Source organism: Gadus morhua, chromosome 7 (genome assembly GCF_902167405.1).
Source record: "Gadus morhua chromosome 7, gadMor3.0, whole genome shotgun sequence".
Lineage (NCBI taxonomy): Eukaryota > Metazoa > Chordata > Actinopteri > Gadiformes > Gadidae > Gadus > Gadus morhua.
Window position 1 is genome coordinate 11,552,411 of NC_044054.1, and position 18,513 is coordinate 11,570,923.

Below are 18,513 nucleotides of genomic sequence, written 5' to 3' on the forward strand. Positions count from 1 at the left end.
ATCATATTCACTATTATGTCCCCAGAACATTAAATGACATTATCCAACTCTCTGTCCTATGGCATTTTATTATAATATTACTAATTATTAATATAATTATTATAATCTTGTTCAGTATTCGGGAAAATTCTGGATTCAAGCTGCAGGCTGGACTAATATCTGCGGTCAGAAGAACCCCTGAACCCCTCAGGAATGCTAGCACAAAGCGCTGAGCCCTGCGTTTGTTTACAAGCCCCCCTCCCTGGAGTGCGCTTCCTCCCCATTACTAATCCCGTGGCCGAGGAGCGCGCCAAACGGTTGTGCACGAAAAGATTTGCGAGATAGATCTTCTAAAAACGAGGTGGAGCCGCACTTTTGTCGTCGGCCCAATTTTGATCCTACTTGCTGGCCTGACGCTCAGCCTCACTTTGAAGCCGATCTGGATCAAAGCAGGAGCCACGGGGGACAGCGAGGGCCGTGCCGTCCTGAAATGCCCCGCGACTACAAAGAGCTAGTCTGTGTCGCTCCAGGTGTAAAAAGAGAACGACAGTTTCCTGGACAAAATACATGGAAAACACAGCGCATTAAAGTCTATGTCCGTGTCGCGATGCCTTCATTTTTATGACATCGACTAAACCTATGAATCACGACTAAAGTACGCAACAGCAACAAAAAGCAAACAACGTTAAGAGACCCTGTGCTGGAAACAAGGAGACAATAGGGGCATTGTTCCCACGGACAACAAGACCATTGTGCTTTGCTACTAACCTGTCCTTCATTGAACAGGGGAGCGATGGGTTGATTAAAAAACAGGATACGATAACATCAAATATCCTGAACGAGCTCCAACGCCTCGCCTCTCCGCGGCGCCCCACCTACCGAGTTGTGTGTCTTGGCCGACACGGTGCGCACCGAGTCCGAGTCCCAGATGACCAGGTCTGCGTCGGAGCCCACGGCGACCCGGCCCTTGCGCGGGTACAGGTTCAGGATCTTGGCTGCGTTGGTGCTGGTCACCGCCACAAACATGTTCTCGTCCATCTTGCCCGTGGTCTGACACAAAAGGGGATGAAAGGAGAACGGTGTTCAGATGACTGGATGGTCGAAACCAAAGAAAAGCCACGGTAAGGATCGGTCGGACAACGGGATGCCGCCCATCGCAGAACCACCCCTGGAAGGAGAGATCCCCCTTCCTGTGTTGCTTCTTAGGGTTTCTTCCTTGATAATTAAGGGAGTTTTTTCCTTGCTTTTTGAGTACCATTGTCTTTACTTGACCTGACTACTCCATGTGTAAACACGATAGAGAGACAGAAGCATTGAACCATTTATGGCTGAACAAAATCGAGTTAAATATAATGGCACAAGTTTAATCGAGCATGTTAAATCTAATGGCGCAATGAGGGGTATGACATCATGATAACTAACCTCCAGGGATGCATAACTAGTATAAAAAAAAACACAAGGAATGTATTAGATTCAACAGAACGACAGAACGGGTCCGCGGTAAGAAAGCTTCCCCACGGTGTTCCATGGGTCAAATGGAACAGGAAACACACGCTGTATGTGGTGAGGATAATTGAATAGTCAGAAGAGCATGCTGCATGCAAAGACACCGGCTGGTAATGGAGTAATGTGGAACCTTTTTCCAGAACATCTACATTGCAAATGCATTGTGGGACCACAGACCCGTAGTCTGACACCACACAGCGCCTGTGGGCATGCAGTTACAGGGGTGAAGACAACTAGAGACCAGAGATTCAAATAAGAAAAAATGAGGACTAAACTGGTTTCACTGTTTCTGTTAAGTTAGTGGGTAGGAAAAGAGGATGGAGCGAGAAAGAGAGAGAGACCAAAGAAAAACCTAGATGTGGAGAAACAGTACTTGAGACTAAGACTCAATGGAAGGAAGGGAAATAGACATAAAATACATAGAATGGGACAGAGGCAGGGTTGTAGAGAAACAGGAATAAGATTGAATGATACTATGGCATCATGAAGCAAGAAAAAAGGCTTTGCTCAAAAGGAGATTGCCAAGCCGACTAGAGATTGGACAAGGAGATTGATCAAATTGATAAAAATAGAAGTTCAAAATGTGAAGGAATTTGGTTTAATTATAGACGGTTACTGCAACACAAGTGAATGCTGCTCCTGCTCACTGTTTACACTCAATCCCCAGGGAGAGTAATGGTCAAGCATGCACCAACAAAAGGAATTGGACTCCAGTTACAGCAACAAGGGTTAGAGGAAAGAGGAAAACACCAACGCTAAGCCGAGGAGAAAAGCACGTCAACATTACTATGTGAGGATTAAAAGTGGAGTGATCTACAATGTATCTCTTTTTTTTCGAAATAACTATTAATAATTATTAATAGTATGATATGTAATACTTTTTGACATGAGACACATTACCTACAACTCAAGAGAAAATTTACAAAAAATAGATGACTTTAAACATATGAAATATAAATAAATCATAAAGAAACATCATTAAATAAATGAAACATGAATGTATAATAATAGCTGGGAGGGTGCGATGGGAGGGTCCTCACCACAGCCTTGTCCCAGATAAGGGCCATCCTCTCCTCGGTCCCGTTCACCCCCTCGGGGATCTGGGTGAAGTCGTCCTTACCGATGGCCTTCTGCGCCACGCTGAAGGTGCAGTGGGCACTGCCAGTAACGTTAAGGTCCCCACTGGAGAACCGAGAGAGAGAGACAGAGAGAGAGAGAGAGAGAGAGAGAGAGAGAGAGAGAGAGAGAGAGAGAGAGAGAGACAGAGAGACAGAGAGATAGGGACAGAGAGAGAGAGAGAGAGAGAGAGAGAGAGAGAGAGAGAGAGAGAGAGAGAGAGAGAGAGAGAGAGAGAGAGAGAGACGGAGACGGAGACGGAGAGAGAGAAAGAGAAAGAGAGAGAGAGAGAGAGAGAGAGAGAGAGAGAGAGAGAGAGAGAGAGGGACAGACAGACAGACAGACAGACAGACAGACAGACAGACAGACAGACAGACAGAGGTGTAGGAAAATAAGAAAAGTGACAATATGGAGAGAAAGTTTAATTTACATCAAAGCACTAGATGTCCCTACGGATAAGGACGTTTAAGTCAAGTTAAATTCAAGTTAACTTGTGTTCTGTTTATACAAATAGTGCGTGGCATATAAAAAGTGATGACATAACAATGCTAAGTTATGATGATGTTGCTATGGTGAGAGTACCTGGCAAGCAGCGTGTTCAGATAGTCAGGGGTCGTAGGGTCAGGGCTGAGGGGCGGGGCTGTCACAAAAGAGGCGGCCTTTGCCCAGTTCTTGCTCCAATAATGTGTCCCGTCAGTCCCCAGACTGGCCGTGATTGGCTCCCCAAACACCACATTTCCTGAAATAGAAGCCAATGTTCAATTCTAACTCCATAGATCTAATCAAGAACACACATCTCATCCAGGTAATTCTGCTTTCCTTTCAGTGCTTTGAGATGAGACCAGAACATACTCTTTCGCTCGTAATCTCTCACATTGATTTGGACCTTTGATCTCTGGTCAAAATGACTCAAATTCATCTTGACAAAAGAAATGTAATGGGTCACAAATCATTTATGTTACCATGTAAAGGGATTTTTCGAACTTCTGCCTTTCCTTTTTATGTTTTAAGACCTTCCATGTCAGAGCAGAAAAATGGTTCTAACCAGGGATTAAAGCTGGAACAAAAGTGAACACAGCGTCTATGCCCAAAATGAAGGATATTTTTGGGCCCACATTCATCTAGGCCCACATACCAAATACACCCCCATACACACACACATGCATGCACGCACACACACAACACACGCACACAAAGATACACCTACACACACACATACATGCACGCATACACACACACACACACACACACACACACACACACACACACACACATACACACACACACACAAACACACACATCTACAGAGCCTCTTTGTGACAGTGATTAAGCTAGATATCCCTTAAACACCCCTGATAACCTCTCCGGACCTCTCGTTCTCCCATCAGGGGCCCAGTTGCATGGATCCCTGAAGGACCTGAGAAACGCACACTGCATCAAATCTTCATACAAGGACTTGAGTGGATATTCATATTGCTTACACCATGTGGTCGATGACGCCAGCGAGGCAACCGTCTCTATACGGAGGAAAACATGCATTTCCATGAGTCAAGGGGCTTATCTTGATGCAACGTTTTTCCAGAACCCATTCATTCTGAAGTATTCATCTTAACATTCTCTGCCGTTTCCATATGTGGTCATGGTTCACCAGTGACCACACGTGATTCTATCTGGAGCTGTTACAACCAGCCCCGGATGGGGTGTCGTTACGTCACCACGCTGTGGCATAACACCGCGATGATTACAGGGGAAGAGCGTCACGTGTTTCTCATCTCGCTGATGACTTGTTTAGAAGGTGGCGCGCACTAATCCCACAAACAACCAACCCCCGACCACAGAATTTGGACCAACGCAGATCCGTTGTCTCGACACCGACCAAACAAGTCCTCCCAACAAAAGCCAACAACCAGCACCGCCGGGTATGGAACCCTGGCCGACGCGGTCGCCGTTTGTTGTGGTTTGTTGTTGTTGCACTGTAACCTTGTCATCAGATGCATCCCGCCAAACACGCTACGCTCATTCATTAATCCATCCTATTCATAATCAAACACAGCTTGAACTACATCACCGGGACAGGCGGAGTAAATAATCTCCTGCGCCACACGGCATGAAGATCCATATATGTCCACGCTAGAATTCCGAGGACGCGGCCCAGACCTCCGAGCTGAGGTCTGAGCGCTTTATCTTAAAGGAAAACCAACCCCTAAAACAATTATTAGATGAAGGGTAATGTGACTTTAGAGGTTACATTAGCAGTGATTTGGATTGATCCTGGTCCAATTCTCACCTTGAACCCACAATGTTTTAAATATCTTGGCTAAGACTCAATATGGACTCAAATTGTCCACACAGTGTGCTATTGCATATGTACGTTGTGCACCAGGTAAAGGCAGTTTAGCCTTCTGGCTACCTTCCTCCCTCTCCCTCCGAAGTCCGACAGCAGAGAGTGGAGAGAACTAGAGCTTGAACCCCAAAACTCCCCCATACATAATGAACAGGGAGAGTCCAACAGAACTGTGACAGAGGATTAAAAACAAAATTAAATGGGTGGGGCATTGCAACCTTGGGGACCTTTGGTTTTCATTTAATGCACAATGTAACAAAAAACATAATTTGTTTCAAATACGTAAAGGATGACCTCTCAGTGGTCCCCGCCATACCTTTTTTCCTGGCTTGGGAAATGACGTCGGCAGCACTCTTGCTCATCACCTTGGTAACGTAGAGCGGGCAGTTGGTCTGGCTGGCGATGGTGATGGCTCGGAACACCGCCTCCGCCTCCAGCTGCACGGGCAGGACACAACATTGGTGACGTCACCATTGGTCACAGTGACTTTCCGAGGGGGGTATTGTATGTCGATATGTCTCTACGCTAACAGCACTGACTATTACAGTAAAATACTGTAATGCCTCTACTCTTTTATGATACATTTTACATTTCTATATCGAAATGTTGTGGACTGTGGCCTGAATAAATAATTGCATAGCATATGTGTATCCATCTTCACCTTGACTGCCTAAATCGTTTTAAAGGTGTGTGTTTAAACAATCAATATGTACTAAGTATGATTTGTATGTAGTATGAAGAGGGTGCAGCCAAGAGAGTAAGAGAGAGTGAGAGTAGAGAGTAGAGAGTTTGTGTGTGTGTGTGTGTGTGTGTGTGTGTGTGTGTGTGTGTGTGTGTGTGTGTGTGTGTGTGTGTGTGTGTGTGTGTGTGTGTGTGTGTGTGTGTGTGTGTGTGTGTGTGTGTGTGTGTACACGTGTGTGTGTGTGTGTGTGTGTGTGTACGCGTGTGTGTGTGTGTGTGTGTGTGTGTGTGTGTGTGTGTGTGTGTGTGTGTGTGTGTGTGTGTGTGTGTGTGTGTGTGTGTGTGTGCCGCGCGTGTGTGTGTGTGTGTTTCAAGGACACCTCAACCTATTGAGATAATGGCCATCTCAAAATTGTATTAGGTGTTTATATGCGTGTGTACGGCATCTATGTGTGTGTGTGTGTGTGTGTGTGTGTGTGTGTGTGTGTGTGTGTGTGTGTGTGTGTGTGTGTGTGTGTGTGTGTGTGTGTGTGTGTGTGTGTGTGTGTGTGTGTGTGTGTGTGCCTCTGTGCCTATGTGCCTTCATGTGTGTGTGTGTGTGTGTGTGTGTGTGTGTGTGTGTGTGTGTGTGTGTGTGTGTGTGCTGACGCTCACCTCCTCTGGCCTGCTGAGCACATGGCCCTCCGGTCCGGTGATGCCCATCTGAAGCATGCGTGCTTGCTCCTGAAGTGAACACACAGAACACAATGTCTCTCAGTGGTGCAGTCCCATCCAGATCCAGCTCCACGGAGCACAGGCAGCCAGAGGACCACATGCACCCCCAGACTGACTGGATTCGATGGGGAAACCACAACATTGACAGGGCGGCCGAAAGTAGAGCTTTTAGCGGACAACACGCTGAGTGGAGTGTTTGGAACGTAGGCCAACCCACGGGAGTTCAGCACTAGGTTAAGATATTAAGAAAGCCATCGGGAGGTTAGGTTCTGAATCCATCATCACCGCCGACGCTGCTGAGTGTTTCATGTGTTGACCTCTTGTTGGGGGAATGTTTTTTGTCAGCTGCTAGTATCTCCGTCGCAGCACCATAATGCAAAAATGGATGTGGTCGTTGAGTGGGCTGATATCAAGGTCAGTCCGCATTACCGCATCGCCCGTGACGTTTAAAAGACCTGAAGGCGGTGGAACAGGGACATTGAGCCCATCGATTTTGAGACTGCCTGATGATGTTATTATAGGCAGACAGGATCCATAAGAAAACAAACCAAACAGACACACATACACATACACATACACACACACACACACACACACACACACACACACACACACACACACACACACACACACACACACACACACACACACACACAGTGTTCCAGTATGAAGACCTGTCGGGGGACAGAGTCCAGGCGGTCTGATCCAGAGGTCTGAGCAGCATTCTCCTCAAATTGTCTAACACTTCATTCCCATTCCCCCTTATGGATATACAGGGCTGCCAGCCCTATGAACTACAACCGCTCTCGCTCTCTCTCTCTCTCTCTCTCTCTCTCTCTCTCTCTCTCTCTCTCTCTCTCTCTCTCTCTCTCTCTCTCTCTCTCTCTCGCTCTCTCGCTCTCTCGCTCTCTCTCACTCTGATACTGTGTTTACTCTGCGAGAGCAGGGGGGCTGGGGGGGAGGGGAATGTGTGACGAGATGGTGATTATGCTCAGGGATTTGTTGGATGACAAACAAATCCCCAACAAATGACCATTGACCATCGTTAAAGTGTGTTGAGGGAAACTTGGCTTGAGTCCCTGCGGACACGATATTCCCATAAATGAGTGAGGTCAATCCCCCAAGAAAACAAGCTTGTCTGACCAATAAGCATCCATATGAGCCGTCACGGATACTGAGATGGTTCCGGACTAATTGATGAATAAAGAAGTACACGAATGTTGATTCACTTTGTCTCGTTACCTCGGCGATGAGGTCTCCGTTCTCAGCATGCACTTGAGCGATTCCTCCGTGCTCTGCCAGGAAGGAGCAGATCTCGTACAGCTGAGAGACACACAAACAGACAGACACACACACACACACCATAAGTTTGCAAACAGAAAAGCAGGGTTAAGACATTCCCTGTGTAAAAGATAGCTAGGGTAGGACGCTACACAATGCTAAGTACTATTAAGTTTCAGTCAAACCTTTATACTGCTCTCTCTCTCTCTCTCTCTCTCTCTCTCTCTCTCTCTCTCTCTCTCTCTCTCTCTCTCATCCCCAGATGACAATAATACCCCACTATTTTAAGAGAACCCCATAATTTACATGACATCTGCCACGCTGCACTGCAATTATTCTGCGTGGTCTCCACCAAAGGCTCTCTCACATATATGGGATACATACAGTGATAGTCTCTCGCTCTCTCTCTCTCTCTCTCTCTCTCTCTCTCTCTCTCTCTCTCTCTCTCTCTCTCTCTCTCTCTCTCTCTCTCTCTCTCTCTCTCTCTCTCTCTCTCTCTCTCTCTCTCTCTCTCTCCCTCTCTCTCCCTCCCTCTCCCTCCTTGAATCACCAGGATTACATCATTGTTTCAGGCCTGGTCAATTCCCTGTCCATCCTCGCTTCCTCTGAACAAGGGGGGACTTGGAACGCCAAAGAACAATTGTTTGTTTACTCATTTTACATTTTGTATGCATAAAACTATACTTAAACTATTGGCTTTTAAGGTGCCTTCCTTGATGATGAAGGGAGTTTTTAAAAGATGTCCAAGAGTGAGTAAAGTGAGTAATGAAGCCATTGTTTGGCTGGTCACAACACAGAAGCCACAATTATTTTTCAAATTTGCAAGGCGAACAGCACGTCATTAATATAAGACCATCATAATCCTCATTTGGGTCACCCGCCAACATTGAAATGGTTGTATTTTAATGGTTTTAAATGTAACATAATATCCATGTACGAAAAACTCCTCAGAAAGCGTTCATGCTTTCATAGTGAGTGAAGGGGCTGGTAGGGCCTGGTGTCTCCACTCATCCACAGCGGGGAGCGTTGGTACGTACCTCTTTGTTGGACATCTGGTAGTAGTCCTTGTACGCCATGTACACCTGGAAGGAGTTCACACCTGTGGAAGGGTAGCCAAAGGATATAATCACCACTCACGGGGTTCACATAACTGGGACATAACACATTAGGGACATTGAGAACAATCTCACAACAATGGCGTAATGTGTCGCGTTCCCTTGGTCTTTCCAATCTAGTATCATTATGATCTGATAGGATTCATCCTGATCCCCTGACTCCTCATAGATATACAGTATAAACAGACACTGTTGGCAGGCAACTGAGTCAGCCCGATCTGCGGCCTCTGCCTCTTCCATCACCAGGTCATTGTGTGAGGTCTTGTGTGTTGTCATTGCCCCCCTCCTACCCCCAGTCACCTTGCTTGTCTCGTAACATGCTGTCAGTTCAGCTAGTCCGGGCTCTCTGTCTACAGCTTGCCATTAAGCTGCTTTTGGGTTTGTGTTCAAACGCTCTAGCGAGCATGGCATACCGCATCGACACAGTGTCGCTGTCGTTGCACTAATCCCTTTCGGATTGGATGTGTGTTTTCCTATTGGACAACAGCGTGTTGAAAACTGTGAACAGCTGAACACACCCAACAAAGTATCGTATATTGGGTTATGATCCTACTCCCACTGTGTTCTCTGTATATGTACATCAATAACGAAACGTTGGATTCTTTAGCTGCTAGTATGTGTAAGCTCTTTACTCCATCAACCCCTGTGAATTCCCATGGACCTCCATTCACCAGAGCCATCACTGGTCAGCATTGCTATTACACCCATGATGCGAGTAAACTACTAAACTCAACTTCCAGTCTCGCTTGTGACACTTTTGTGTAGAGAGCCTGGAGGAAGACCCTAGCCGTTTGGGTCGGCCAATCACAAGAGAGTGGTGGCGCTTGACCCCTGATTGGGCGGATTTGTCTTGGATGCGGAACAGGGCCGCTCAATGGACCAATGGCATGGCTGCAACCCACAAATCCGAACGCAAACGGGAGTGAGGGCGCAGGACCTGTGAAGGGCAACGTATCAAGTCAGACGACTGCGACATATTGCCCCAACCTTTGTCTTTGATGAGGGTCTCCACTTCCTGCTTGACGCTGTCATCCCAGTGGGTGATGTCCACGTGGAGGGCGTAGTCACAGCAGGACTTCTCGTCGGCCCACTGCTTCCACTGGTCGTACGCCTCGATCAGACTGCTGCCAGGCTCCGGGATCACATGGTCAACTGGGGGAGGAGGAGGGGGAGAAGAGCGGAGGAGAGGAGAGGAGAGGAGAGGAGAGGAGAGGAGAGGAGAGAAGGAGGCGGAGGAGGAGAGGAGAGAAGAGGAGAGGATGGGGGAGAGGAGAGGAGAGGAGAGGAGTGGAAGGGGAGGAGAGGATTGGAGAGGATGGATAGAGTAGAGGAGAAAAGAGGAGAGGAGAGGAAGGGAAAACAGGGGGGAAAAGAGAGGCGAGGAATTAAGATAGAGATTAGATGAGAAAAGAAATAGTAAGAAAGGTCAGATAAGGACAATTGTTGAGTAAAGAAAGAGAGAAAGAGAGAGAGAGAGAGAGAGAGAGAGAGAGAGAGAGAGAGAGAGAGAGAGAGAGAGAGAGAGAGAGAGAGAGAGAGAGAGAGAGAGAGAGAGAGAGAGAGAGAGAGAGAGAGAGAGAGAGTCAGGGCTGGCTGTGATTGATCTCCCTTGTTTTGGATTGTTATCATTACATAACCAACTGTCAGGTTGCATTTCAGCATTGCTGAGCCAGCAGGGGGTGTTGGGGACACGTCAAAAATCAGACTCCATTTAGAATGCCTCTGTCTGACTGTTGTCATCCTGAATTAAATCTTGCATGACAGGAGGGGGGCTCGCTGGAGTTCAATCTCGCTCAGAGCTGTCTACATAGAAGTTTATTTTCGTTGTGTGGCAAAAGTTGGTTGAGCTCAGACCGTTTGTTATTGTTCCCTTGCTGTTGTCATAATTCATCAAACTTGTTTATCACTTTCCCTGGTAAAGGACAAAAACAAGCCTCACAGATTACAAAATGCTGACATTGAGTTTATTGCATCATACCATTATTTCCCCAAGATTAAAATGGTAATAAATATAATTTGTCCCCCAGCAACCAAATATGAATAGCAAACAAGCAATGGCTGTCCATCCCAACCAACGGAAAGTTGCAAAGTGGGTTGAATCCCATTGACTTTTAGGAAGTGAGAACAGCGATTATAAGCCATTCAGAATTAATCCATATGTGATGTCACGCTGGAGTTCTATCCATACCGTCGCGTCTTTGAGTGTCTAAAAAAGCGCAATACAAATTCAATCATTATTATCATTGTACCATACCATGCCATCATACATCCCACAAGTAGTGTGACAAAGTTCTTACGTAAATGTAATCTAAAGGAACGTAATTTAAATCAGTTCTTACATGGTCATTTATCTGACACACAGTGGAACATGCATTGCTCTCAAATCCCAGATGTAAATCCATCTGCGTGTGAAACGGCCGCCCTACTGGTGTGATCACATCGTATACCAGCGTGCGCTGCTGTGTTGAACCGCGGGCTGCCGGTTGGCCTGCTGGCCTGCTGGCATGCCACCTGACTGGCTGGTTTGATCTCATTAAAGCTGGCCCAATCCGCTTAGAAGGTTCTTGACAACTTAATAGGATGATGGGTGAAGGAGGGTCTGGACCGTCTCAATACACAATGTGTTGTTGTTTAGCTAGGAGGGTCCCCCCCCCCTCGGCCCCCCACACATACACACACAATCGCATACTCGCCATATCTTATCTTCCAATCCCTCTTTTTAAAAGGCCACATGTACACACATACACACACACACACACACACACACACACTTGCACACACACACACACTTGCACACACACACACACACACACACACACACACACACACACACACACACACACACACACACACACACACACACACACACACACACACACACACACATCACATAATGAACACACCCAGAGACACACATGTCTCTTCTTCCTATGCCTCTTCCTATCCCACCCTCACACACACACACCCCCACCATACACACACACACACACACAATTAAATCAGATGCCTGATGTCTGAAAGGGGCTTGTGAATGCCGCACGGCTGTTGTGTGAATGTGTGAGCGGTGAATCCAGCAGACACAGGGAGAAGGGGAGAATGAGGGTACAGTAACAGCCAACTCAATGGACCTTAATGGTATTAATGGCACCATGGTATCGGCCAGCTGCCTGCTTTGGGCAGGGCCTGGCACACACACACACACACACACACACACACACACACACACTTTTGTGTAGACACAAAAGTTGCCGGTTCACTCTCTCTCTAATATTTTTCTCTCTCTCTCTCTCTCTCTCTCTCTCTCTCTCTCTCTCTCTCTCTCTCACTCTCTCTCTCTCTCTCTCTCTCTCTCCCCTGTTCTGTTGGTCCTTAAAAAATGGAAATGGACCCCCACTTTCCCCTGTGGGTCTCGCTACCCAAAATGCACCACTCCCTCCCATTAGGCCACACCCAAAAGCTTCCTGCCATTAAACAGCCACCACCCAGCCCCGCACGCCCTACCGATCATGGTGGTGCCCCCGGCCAGCGCGGCCTTGGAGCCCTGGTTGAAGTCGTCCACGGTGGTGGTGCCGCGGTACGGCATCTGGAAGTGGGTGTGGATGTCGATCCCCCCGGGGATGACCATCTTCCCATTGGCCTCTACGGTCTTCACGCCGCCCGGCACGATCAGGTTGTCTCCGATCTGCCTGCGGGAGGACAGCGGGAGAGAAGGGGGGGGGGGTCAGTGGAGAACCAGGGCAACCCCCAACCCCATGACACCAACCTACCCTGCTTATTAGGGCTGACCGGTCACTGGTGCTCTGGTTGGTTTATTTTCATTTTTCTTGTTCATAGTTCACCTCGACTGCACAGCCACACCCTCCCAGCCCTCCTACGTACTTCCTAATTGCATGCCGTACTTCTTTGCACTTAATTTGCACACTTATTGTATGTCGTACTAAGTTATAGTACTTAGTTGTGTAGCATCCTTGCTTATCTTTGTTGTATACGTGGGAATGGGTTGGTAGCGAGTGTGAGTGCTTGGGACTTGGCTCTATGCACGTCCTTACTGTGCCTAATGGCGATATATCGTTTGTTGCTTTGGATAAAAGCGTCTGCTAAATTCCCTCAATGTGAATGTAAATGGTTTCCCGGTTGTGTTCGTGGACCTGGTGTAAGGGTTGTCGGAGGTAACACAGTGATCCTGGAGGGGTTGCTTTTAAATTAATGTTCACGTTAAAAGAGGGGAGGGAGTTCTGGTTTGAGGGGACAGACAGAGGGCAGTGTCTGGGGTACAATCTGAAGCCACAGCTGCACAGTCAAACACACACACACACACACACACACACACGCACACACACACACACGCACACACACACACACACACACACACACACACATGCACACACACACACACACACACACACACACACACACACACACACACACACGCACACATAAACACACACACACACACGCACACGTACACACACACACACATACACATGAGCAGGACAAAGAACCTAATTGGGAAATCGAATGGGAGCAGAGAGGGAGGGGGAAGGGAGGGAGAGGGAGAGAGGGAGTGGGAGGGACAAAGAGGGAGGGAGAGGGAGGGAGAAGGAGGAAAGGAGGGAGGTAGAAGGAGGGAGGGGGGTAGAGGGAGGGAGGGAGGGAGTGTGAGAGAGAGAGAGAGAAAGGGAGAGAAAGAGAGCGAGGGAGGGGAAAGCTAGGGAGGGAGATGGAGGGGAGGGGGAGAGAGGGAGGGGGAGGAGAGGGAGAGACAGGGGGGATGTGGCGGGATCACGACAACCACACACAGACAAATGACATTGAGAGAGACATTGGTAGGAAGGTAGAGAGGGATGGAGTGAGTGAGAGAGAAAGAGAGAGAAAGAGGGGGAGAGAGGGATGGAGTGAGTGAGAGTAACAAAAAGGAAAGGAACGGTGACGGCAGACATAAAGAGCGTCCCCGGAGGCCTCTTCCTAAGGGCCTCCCTCGGGTCTCGGTGCCAGCACTGAGGCCGGGTGAGTGGGGCTTACACAACCAACACGCCATTGGCCAATTCGGCACTAATACCGTTGTGCCATCTTTACACAAAAGGCCACATGATTGGTCGACAGCGCGGGTGGGAGTACCACCAGCATCACACCACATTAGTTTAGGGGTTGATTTTTGGGGGTGCATTTTATTCACTCATGGTTAAGCTCTCGATGACCTGATGAGAAAGAGATCACTGACAGGAAAAGGACAGAGGGACCATGTTGGAGTGCAACAGAGTTGACATGCAAAGGCACATCCAACAGTAACAGAGAGAGTTACCGGAGGGAGGGAGGGAGGGACAGCGGGGAGGGAGAGAGAGAGAGAGAGAGAGAGAGAGAGAGAGAGAGAGAGAGAGAGAGAGAGAGAGAGAGAGACACTATTCCATAATAGGCGGATGGCAGTGGAGCCAGGGTGAGTCTTACTTGATGACTCCATCCTCCATGTAGATGTCGGCATGGAAGGACTGATCATCGTTGACGATCCTCCCGCCTTTGATCAGAAGCCTTTCGCTCTGCAGGAGAGAGGGGGGGGGGGGGGGGGGGGGGGGGGGGGGGGGGGGGTGGAGAGGGAAGACAATGGGAGGGAGGATCATTAATGCTGCTGTAGGTAAGACACCAGAGTTATATAAAGAGAGGGAGCAGAAGCAGAAGCAATATTTTGAAAATAAACAATGTATCGTCCCCACCCTCCCTCCCTCCCTCTGTTTCTCTGACATTGAGAAGTGGTGGGTTCACACATCTCTGATTGACAGGCAAGATGGTTTCCCTGAACCAATCAGGGAAGAGAGGCCCTCATACAGAGGCAGGACCCATCCATCATTCATCCATCCATCCATCCATCGCCTCATGTATCCATCCATCAATCACCTCAATCATCCATCCATCCATCCATCCATCCATCCATCCATCCATCGCCTCATGTATCCATCCATCAATCGCCTCATGTATCCATCCATCAATCGCCTCATGTATCCATCCATCCATCAATCGCCTCATGTATCCATGCATCCATCAATCGCCTCATGTATCCATCCATCCATCCATCGCCTCATGTATTCACCCATCCATCAATTTCCATCCCCCTCATTCCCCTGGCCGTGACAGGAACGCGACCGAGTGTAGGAAGAGGACAGGGTAACAGCACACCTACGTCTCTCTCTCATTTTGCATCCTCCTACGTCTTCCCTTCATGAAGACGTGGGAGAGAACCAGTGCATCCAGTGCTATCCTCCACACACACGTCAAACACTCAAAGGTAACAACTCAGACCCTTGCTGAAAGCTATAAACCGAACACAACAAATCCAAGGTCCGTATTGCTGTGTGGGTCAACAGAATATATTTGACATGTACTCTACCCAGCAGCAGCCCCTTTATTGGACTGTTATCCAGACAGACAGGCCTCCTCCCCAACCTACATCACAGATCGCCTGCTGAAGAGTGGCCCAGACTGGTCACATTGATCACTGCTGGCTGCCTGACAACTTGCTCTTTGGTAGAAGGAAAAGACGCAGTGCTGACCTCTTCTTTCTTTCTTTCTTTCTTTCTTTCTCTCTTTCTCTCTTTCTCTCTTTCTCTCTTTCTCTCTTTCTCTCTCTCTCTCTCTCTCTCTCTCTCTCTCTCTCTCTCTCTCTCTCTCTCTCTCTCTCTCTCTCTCTCTCTCTCTCTCTCTCTCTCTCCCCCTCTCTCTCTCTCCCTCCATCCGTCTAACAGTCTATTTCAATTTGTATCTATCTTGCCACCATCCATTTCTTTATCTATTTCTATTTACAAAGTGATCTATCATCTTTCCATCCATCCGTCTGTCCGTCTGCCTGTCTATGTATTTTACGTTAGGAGATAACATGGAGGGTGATGTAGCAACACTTTTCCTAATTTCTCCAAAAAGAGACTAATCCCGATGCCTATCCATGAACAGCTCCTGCTAATGTGTGACTGTGGTGTGTTGTGCCAACGTTGGAACCCCCCCCCCCCCCCCCCCCCCCCCCACCTGTACGGCCAATAACGCGGTGTGAACAGGGCGTTGCCATGACTCCACAGTATTAGATACATTGGTACTGCTGCTGCAACACTGCTCAGACACTGGCAGGCCGTTGCCATGGTGACAGGGCGGCTGCAAGAGGCAAGGGGAAGGGGAGGGTGGGGTGAGGGGTGGGGGTTGTGGCGGCTGGGCTTGGCTGGTTAGCCAGCAGGCTCAATGGACGACTGTGTTGTGTAACAGGGTGAGCTGCCAAACCGGTCGATTTCAGGCTAAATCCGCCTCTCTATAGTTAAGTGCGTCTGCCCCATAGCCAAAAGACATCATAAACCATGAACATAATAACCGTGTAATAATCTGTCAGAAATAACAGTTCCCTCCACTCAACCTTTTTACAGCAGGCTACGACATGTCGCTGTGCAGACTACCCAGTGGAAACATCACACCAGCACGCGTCTGTTCCACGTGGACCACTCCCCGGCACACGCGGTGCTCGGAGACGCATCCAGGACGCAAAGTGAGGCTCGAGGGCATGACTGAGCCCTTATACGCTCTCTTGCAAACAGCGTGACGGCAGGCCAATAAACAGAGCAAGAATGGTTCTCGCTGTGAGGAAAAGTAAACTGGAGAGTTCAAGCCACAGGCCTGCCGGAGAATGACCTCGCTAGCTGCCAATCTACATGTGAGCAAGGGGCCGTGTGACCCAGGGGATTATTTCATGTCCCGGGGTTCATGGTTCTAGGGTCCAGGTTCATGCGTGGCTCCCCCCCTCCTTCAATAGCCCTGCCCTGAAACATGAAAACGAGTCGTATCACACACGTTGACCGGGTAGGATGCTGAACCGCACTGTATTTGCCTTGGGTTTGAGTGTGTGTGTGTCCGTTCGTGCATTCGTGTGCGTGTGTGCATGAGTGTGTACTTGCTTTGCGTGTTTGTGTGTGCATGCGCGCGTATGTGTGTTTGTGTGAGCATGTGTGTATCTGTGCGTGGGTGCATGCGCGTGTGTGCGTGCGTACATGCGTGTGCGTGTATGCGTGTGAGTGTGAGTGTGGATGGACTCAAAGGAAGGAGCAGACTCCGGAGCGCGAGCCCATTGAGCCACACCCATGGAGCTCAGAACAGCAGGGCAGCTCTCTGGGCTCTGAACCAAACCCTGTCCCCCCCCCCCCCCCGCTGCAGAGCCGCTTCTAAAACAGCCCTGCATGAGGTCATAACCCCGCACCCGCGCACCATGAATACATTATTTCCAATTTCAGGGCAGACAGGGAAGAAAATGGATACCATAATAATGATGATACTGCTGTGGTGATTAGCTGCAACACACTTTGCCATCCAGCGTTGTCAAGTGAAACATGTTGACGTTGAAGCGCTATGTGTTGTTTCAGCAGTAAGCCCTGAAACTGCTCCCTTGCACTTTTACTGTATGGATGTCGGCTGAAATATACATCAGTGGGGGGAGTCAGCTCGCTGCTCTGACTGACAATGCGCTGCGTGCCAGGACGGATTCACATTTCTTCAACTTTATTGCTTAACCGTAGAGTCCAATAGGCCCGTCTGCTACCACAGCAGAACAGAGTGTGCGGCCTTGTGCATGGGTTTGTTACTGCAGTGACTCACACTATCACTCACTCTCTTTCTCAAACGCACGCACGCACGCACGCACGCACGCACGCACGCACGCACGCACGCACGCACGCACGCACGCACGCACGCACGCACGCACATACACACACACACACACCTCTCTCTCTCCCACACACAACCACACACACGCACACACACAAACACATGTATGCGCGCACGCACGCAAGAACGCAAGCACACACACACACACACACACCCACACACGCACTGAAATGGATCAATAACTTTCCATTTCCATTAATTTAATTCTTCCGGTCATTCTGACTCTGCAGTTCTGATTTAACAACCAAGTACTACTGATAAATGAATGAGGGAACATTTTATACTAGAGGGGCCCTATAATAGGTTGTTTGACATGACAAATACTTCATCACATATGAAGGGCCAGCTATCTATCGCCCTATGCTGTGTGAGTTCTGTGTGTGTTTTGTGGGTGTATGTGTGTATGTGTGTGTGTGTGGGGGGGGGGGGGGGGGGTCCTTGTGTGTGGGAATTGTAGAGAGAGTGAGAACACTGACAAAGCACTTTTGAGGCACTTGAAAAGACACCAGGGTAATCTATCGAGTAATACCGCAGTGTGGAGTTTAGGAATTTCAATAAAGCAATAACACTCCAGAAACACATAGTTACAGACACATTACTTTCGCTCTACTCTTGTCATTCAGGCTTAAATAAATCATTCACAGCAATTCCACAGGCGGATGGATAGTGCGGGCGGATTTATGAATATATGGAGGTACCGTCCATGTGGCAATGGGCTTAAACTCCTCTCAGATATCATCTGCATCCGCTGCATAAGTCATTTTTCCACATTTTGTATTCTGTTTGTTGATGTTGTGACAGATATGCAGTCAATGTATTTCAACTTGGGTATACGTTTTTTTAACGAGGGTTAACACTTCTTCTTAACGGGTTTTGAAGACGACCCTGTGACAAAGACTTTGGCGGGATTTTGGAATCAGGACTTTAGTTCCTCATGACAGGATTTATTTGGGGGTGTTAAGCAGTTGCTAGGGACAACTACTATGAGCCGTCTCTTACAGCGGCGTGAGTTTGCGTCTTACTACTGTTCCAAGGCCAAAGGGTTTACATGAGCTCATAAAGAGAAAGTTAGGGATGATGTAGTACTTGTAG

The 18,513-nt window shown here is 48.3% G+C and overlaps 1 protein-coding gene across 2 annotated transcripts in view; it reads right to left on the reverse strand.

The window, feature by feature from the left end:
• dpysl3 (dihydropyrimidinase like 3) overlaps window positions 1-18,513 on the reverse strand; it is a 34,355-nt gene that overhangs the window by 10,245 nt on the left and 5,597 nt on the right. For both annotated transcript variants that reach the window (XM_030361595.1, XM_030361594.1), the window contains exons 2-11: window positions 14,182-14,270; window positions 12,238-12,422; window positions 9,724-9,888; window positions 8,659-8,720; window positions 7,583-7,663; window positions 6,281-6,349; window positions 5,262-5,382; window positions 3,184-3,340; window positions 2,526-2,667; window positions 859-1,029 (exon numbers count right to left, since the gene is read on the reverse strand). In XM_030361595.1, coding sequence (XP_030217455.1) covers window positions 859-1,029; window positions 2,526-2,667; window positions 3,184-3,340; window positions 5,262-5,382; window positions 6,281-6,349; window positions 7,583-7,663; window positions 8,659-8,720; window positions 9,724-9,888; window positions 12,238-12,422; window positions 14,182-14,270 — 1,242 coding nt within the window. The remainder of the gene's footprint in view (window positions 1-858; window positions 1,030-2,525; window positions 2,668-3,183; window positions 3,341-5,261; window positions 5,383-6,280; window positions 6,350-7,582; window positions 7,664-8,658; window positions 8,721-9,723; window positions 9,889-12,237; window positions 12,423-14,181; window positions 14,271-18,513) is intronic.